This window comes from Perca flavescens, chromosome 20 (genome assembly GCF_004354835.1).
Source record: "Perca flavescens isolate YP-PL-M2 chromosome 20, PFLA_1.0, whole genome shotgun sequence".
NCBI classification, from domain to species: domain Eukaryota; kingdom Metazoa; phylum Chordata; class Actinopteri; order Perciformes; family Percidae; genus Perca; species Perca flavescens.
The window spans coordinates 22,791,195-22,797,194 of NC_041350.1; the positions used below are offsets into that span (position 1 = coordinate 22,791,195).

General features: G+C 40.0%; 2 protein-coding genes across 2 annotated transcripts in view; both read right to left on the bottom strand.

The window, feature by feature from the left end:
• The window catches only part of stard9 (StAR-related lipid transfer (START) domain containing 9), a 46,229-nt gene extending 45,746 nt beyond the window's left edge, over window positions 1-483 (bottom strand). Inside the window, exon 1 of the mRNA XM_028565652.1 lies at window positions 44-483. Coding sequence (XP_028421453.1) covers window positions 44-90 — 47 coding nt within the window. The 5' untranslated portion in view covers window positions 91-483. The remainder of the gene's footprint in view (window positions 1-43) is intronic.
• A 527-nt stretch (window positions 484-1,010) lies between these two features.
• LOC114547298 (codanin-1) overlaps window positions 1,011-6,000 on the bottom strand; it is a 14,554-nt gene continuing 9,564 nt past the window's right edge. Inside the window, exons 26-27 of the mRNA XM_028566595.1 lie at window positions 2,020-2,127; window positions 1,011-1,918 (exon numbers count right to left, since the gene is read on the bottom strand). Coding sequence (XP_028422396.1) covers window positions 1,796-1,918; window positions 2,020-2,127 — 231 coding nt within the window. The 3' untranslated portion in view covers window positions 1,011-1,795. The remainder of the gene's footprint in view (window positions 1,919-2,019; window positions 2,128-6,000) is intronic.

Here is a 6,000-nt window from a genome sequence, read left to right on the forward strand (position 1 = left end):
TAACTAACTGTTATCGCTACATAAGATTAACGTTAGAACTTACCTTGCGGTGGGAGGACGGACTCGAATGGCAACTTTAACGTTTGCCATAATGCCTTTACGAACACAACTCAACAGTTGACTAACTCGGAGCTGGTGTAAAATACCAGTTGCCGTCTGAGCATTTTGAGTCTTCTTGCATATTAGCTAGTCCGACAAAGCTTTGAGACCGGGAGGAAACTGTCCTGCCATCCGTTGTTCAAGTCATTCTCTACAGGCTGGTTGTTGGTTCTATCCTACGGTTATAACCGCCCGCCCCGTCTCAACAACTAGCTACTCCCAACTGAAGAAGTTAAACTTCCTGCTGGACAGAAAGGGAGGGGAGATGCTGCTGGATACTCCTCCTACTACTACAACACCATATTCAAATATGTTTAGGGCCCGGGTACGACTGAAAGTGCGAAGAACCAGTGGTCCCTAAAATTCCCAAGTCGTCAGCAACTGAGCTAGCAAGCAATTAACACGCTCGCTAGCTCTGGGAACTTTTCCCCATCAGTAAAACGCTTTTGTGAATTAGCAGATTTGTTAATGTAACAGCAGCCTCATTACACAGAGGTAAACGGAGTAGTGTTTTGTAATGGACTTCTGTATTATATTAATATCTTTGTCATTTGGTAGTAATACCAAATTAAATAAAACCAAAAACATCTAAAGAAAGGTCCGTGCATGACACAAACTTAATCTTGGTCATAACAAGTTATAAAAGCAAAGTATAAATGAGATGGTGGTCTTATTTTTATTCAGTTGACTGACTAAGCTATGAAACTTCCATTTCATATTGACGTTTACATAAATACATCTAAATGGTGTCTTACTTTTTAAATACAATAGCATCTTTATTACCAGGATGAGGAATCAAGTGGATATCCTGTGAAAACGTGATGGACTGATGGCTAGTTTGCATAACATAATTTTTCTAGCCATTATGGAGTAATAACATCTGTATGACAACAATAACACAACAGACAATAGTCATTGAAAACCAGAATACATCTTTATTAATATTTTTGTGGCAACATAAAAAATATTTCAATTTAAAAAAGCAGCAGGGAATACAGCGCTCGTTCAACATGAACTAAAAACAATCACAAATGCAGTCTTGCATTTATGAAATAAAAGATGCGATCACTAGTAGTGGCAGTCAAAGGCAATGTGTGAAAGTGCTATACTAAAATAAAGACATTTCATTTTCTCTGAGTCTAAAAACCAACAAAGAATATCTCATTTTTCAGTCCATTTTTAGTAAGAAGTGTTTCTTGACAAACTATGGCTTGTGTGCTGGAATCTTACATGTAAAAAATTGGGAACATAATTGAACATTTTCACAAGTCAAGGTCTTTAGGATAACACTGAAGTTTCTCAGTTTGAATCCTTGGCAGTGGGATGTTGACCCTTCTGTCTTTGCCAATTCTCTGCTGTGGTCTTCTTGAATGTTTGAAATGTTTTATCTACTGTACTATTTCCCTTCAGACACAATCACTACCAGTTTCGATTGCAGGAAAGTTTACAGATCTAAAAAGGTGTGAGATGGTGTGGTCCCCCTAGCAACAAAAGTCTTAAGCTTGCAAAGCCTGTGCAGAGACCGTCTGTGGAACAGCTTTGATGGGCTGTGCAGAGGCAAAAATCGAAACATGGTCAACAACAAGAAGTCACCCAGATCTGTCTTCTCTCCTGAACACACACTGACAGATTTGACATAAAACACTACGGGGATCACAGAAAAGATGCTGTGGAATACTGGGTAGTATTATTGTTGTCATGTAGCTCCATCTACAGTCTGTTGTGAGACCTGCAGCATGTCCATGTGGCTCTGCAATTCAGCCAGAGGCAAGGGGGGTTTGATACTCTGTGACTGCAGCTGGAAATTCTCTATCAGCTCCTGAAATTACACAGAATTGAGAGGAAAAAAAAGTGAGCAATAAGAGGTCAAATGACTAGTAAAAATAAATTATTTCCAAGGAATACAAGATGTGAACTCACCGCTGGCAAGGTCAAGTTTGTTAGCTTCTTCCAATGAGATATGACCTCATCCTCGCTCAATACTCCTCTGTCAACCAGCTTTCTAACCAGGAACAGGTAGTTGTTCCACTAAAAATATAAAACGAATGCATTGCAAAAGGTTAGGAGAAAGAGTTAAACAACTTTTAGAAAGAAACTAACATAGAAAAGGTTTAATCTAACAAAAATGTCATTAAACATCAGTTTTTTGTCCCTCCTTTCCTGTCTGTCTCTAAAGTCCAACAGACACAAAAAATCTAAAATAAATGTAACTTATCTTACAAATAAAGAATGTTAGAAATCTGCAGCAAATAATGAAAATAATTCATCTCAACAATCAAAAAGTGACAAAAAGCACATTTTTTGCGACAGAAAAAACGATTCAGGAGAAAAAATAACTATAATATGTTCCTGCAATAGAGGAAGCTGCAGTTTCAGGACCACATTTCTACAACCCTAGTTCCAACAAAACTGGCATACTGAGCAAGCGTCAACACTTAAGTTGGCAGGTAGCTAGCTGTGAAGGGTTAAGGTTAGGTTAACAGTCAGGGTTTGGGTTACGTTAAAAGAGAATTCCAGGTCAATTTCAACACGTAGCTCTGTTGTTTGTAAATTTGGGAGTGCTGTCAGTAGCGAGAAAAACAAAAACAATCGGTGTTGCCCGCACAGTGTTATCAAAGCCGGTCTACGGAAAGCCTTTCCACTCCCTATTCGGCCCCATTGTACCGAATTTGGTTGCAGTTCCACCATAGTTCCACTGGGGGTGATTACGGTCCAGTGCAAAATGAATGGGACTCAGAACCAGAATGTCAGAGTGAATATTTCGGCGTGGTCTTTAAAACATTAGCAAACCTCTTTCTAGCATGTGTATTGACAGAGAGAGCCTAACTTGTCAGCTGTGTTGTTGATGCCTCAAGAGAAAAAAGGAAGCGACTCAGAGCTTGCTGTAAAGCAGTATCTCTGGCCGTATATACAGTGGTGTGAAAAAGTGTTTGCCCCCTTCCTCATTTCCTGTTCCTTTGCATGTTTGTCACACTTAAGTGTTTCGGAACATCAAACCAATTTAAACAATAGTCAAGGACAACACAAGTAAACACAAAATGCAATTTGTAAATGAAGGTGTTTATCATTAAAGGTGAAAAAAAATCCAAACCATCATGGCCCTGTGTGAAAAAGTGATTGCCCCCTAAACCTAATAACTGGTTGGGCCACCCTTAGCAGCAACAACTGCAACCAAGCGTTTGCGATAACGTGCAATGAGGCTTTTACAGCGTCCTGGAGGAATTTTGGCCCACTCATCTTTGCAGAATTGTCCTAATTCAGTTACATTAGAGGGTTTTCGAGCATGAACGGCCTTTTAAGGTCATACCACAACATCTCAATAGGATTCAGGTCAGGACTTTGGCTAGGCCACTCCAAAGTCTTCATTTTGTTTTTTCTTCAGCCATTCGGTGGTGGACTTGCTGGTGTGTTTAGGATCATTGTCCTGCTGCAGAACCCAAGTTCGTTTCAGCTTGAGTACACGAACAGATGGTCGGACATTCTCCTTCAGGATCTCTTGGTAGACAGCAGAATTCATAGTTCCTTTTATCACGGCAAGTCTTCCAGGTCCTGAAGCAGCAAAACAGCCCCAGACCATCACACTGCCACCACCATATTTTACAGTTGGTATAATGTTCTTTTTATGAAATGCAGTGTTCCTTCTCGCCAGATATACTTGGACACACACCTTCCAAAGAGTTCCACTTTTGTCTCATCGGTCCACAGAATGTTGTCCCAAAAGTCTTGGGGATCATCAAGATGTGTTCTGGAGAAATTGAGACGAGCTTTGATGTTCTTTTTGCTCAGCAGTGGTTTTCTCCTTGGAACTCTGCCATGCAGGCCATTTTTGCCCAGTCTTTTCCTGATGGTGGAGGCATGAACGCTGACCTTAACTGAGGCAAGTGAGGCCTGCAGTTCTTTGGACGTTGTTGTGGGGTCTTTTGTGACCTCTTGGATGAGTCGTCGCTGCGCTCTTGGGGTAATTTTGGGCGGCCGGCCACTCCTGGGAAGGTTCACCACTGTTCCATGTCTTCGCCATTTGTGGATAATGGCTCTCACTGTGGTTCGCTGGATTCCCAAAGCTTTGGAAATGGCTTTATAACCCTTTCCAGACTGATAGATCTCAATTACTTTCTTTCTCAATTGTTCCTGAATTTCTTTGGGTCTCGGCATGATGTGTAGCTTTTAAGGATCTTCTGGTGGACCTTACTGTGTCAAGCAGCTCCTATTTAAGTGATGCCTTGATTGTGAACAGGTGTGGCAATAATCAGGCCTGGGTGTGGCTAGAGAAATTGAACTCAGGTGTGGACAACCACAGTTATAGTATGTTTTAACAAGGGGGGCAATCACTTTTTCACACAGGGCCATGATGGTTTGGATTTTTTTTCTCCTTTAATAATAAACACCTTCATTTACAAATTGCATTTTGTGTTTACTTGTGTTGTCCTTGACTTTTGTTTAAATTGGTTTGATGTTCCGAAACACTTAAGTGTGACAAACATGCAAAGGAACAGGAAATGAGGAAGGGGGCAAACACTTTTTCACACCACTGTATGTGTATGACGTCATTGACATTTTAGAAGGCTTTTTAGAACAAAATACAGTACACACTGTAAAAAATCTAACACCTAGCAGTGTTTATTTTCTTAGCCTCCCCTTTGGAATGCAACATTCAAATTACCAGACAAAAAATTATATCCTGAGAAAAGTGGATTTTGAGGGGTATAGCTCCATAGAGTCCCATTCATTCTGCACTGGCCTGTGAGCGCCCCCTATATGGAACTCTGGTGGAACTGCAACCAGTTCAGAAGCCGGAAGTAACGAGAGAGTGGAACTTCTTCCCTTATTAGAAATTCTTTGGTGTTATCCTCCTGCTAGAGTTAGCCATGTGAAGTGATTCCTTCCGAGTGAACACAGTGAATATGACTGCAGTAGATGTGAAAGAAACGCATAAATGTTGTGCTTATTCAGCTTTGTTTAGTTCCGGTGTTGAGACGGCAAGACGAAAAGAGATACAAAAATATTTATTAATTTAATGATTAAATAAGATAGTGTCTCCAAACTTACCTCAATTATAACGTGTCTCCTGCTAGTTGTAATACAGCACATACTTTCAAAAAAATAAGCATATGCCTATTTTTGAAAATATTTTCGTATCTCTTTTTGGTGTTATAGTTTGTAGACGGTCCCTAAGCACTCGTCTTCCCATATCAACACCGGAACTAAACAGAGCTGAATAAAAAAGCACAACTTTTATGCATTTCTTTCACATATAACTGCAGTCAGATTCACTGTGTTCACTCGGAAGGAATCACTTCACATGGGTAGGCACTTGTAATGACATTTCAAACATTTGCCCGGGTTTCAGCCTCCTGGGTGCTAACGCTAGCAGGACGATAACACGGTGTAAGCAAAACCGATTGTTTTCGTTTTTCTCGCTACTGACAGCACTCCAAATTTACAAACACAGCTACGTGTTGAAATCGACCGGAATTCTCCTTTAACTACATTTGTAGCCATCTCTCGTCCTGAAACTGCAGCTCCCTTTATTGCAAGAAAATGCTACTCCAAAAAAAAAAAAAATAAAATAAAAATCCAGTGCAAACATGTCATAACTACGCCAGACCACTTTTTAAAGAGTCCCAAATATCCATTTAAAACCATTCAACTTACATATATTATGCTTTGTACACAGAAGATTTAATCATTTTGTGTTCCGTTCCATTTTAAATTAGTAATACGACATTTGCGCAACGGCTGCTTTAAATCCTTGATCTGTAATGCTTACAGGGTCTATAGAGAGCCATATAGTATGTAGTGAGGTATGTGAGGGGAATATCCTATTTACATATAAAAAGGTAGAAGGGGATGTAGTAGCATCATTAATAATACCTTGGATTTATAAAGCGCTTTTCAAAGTCC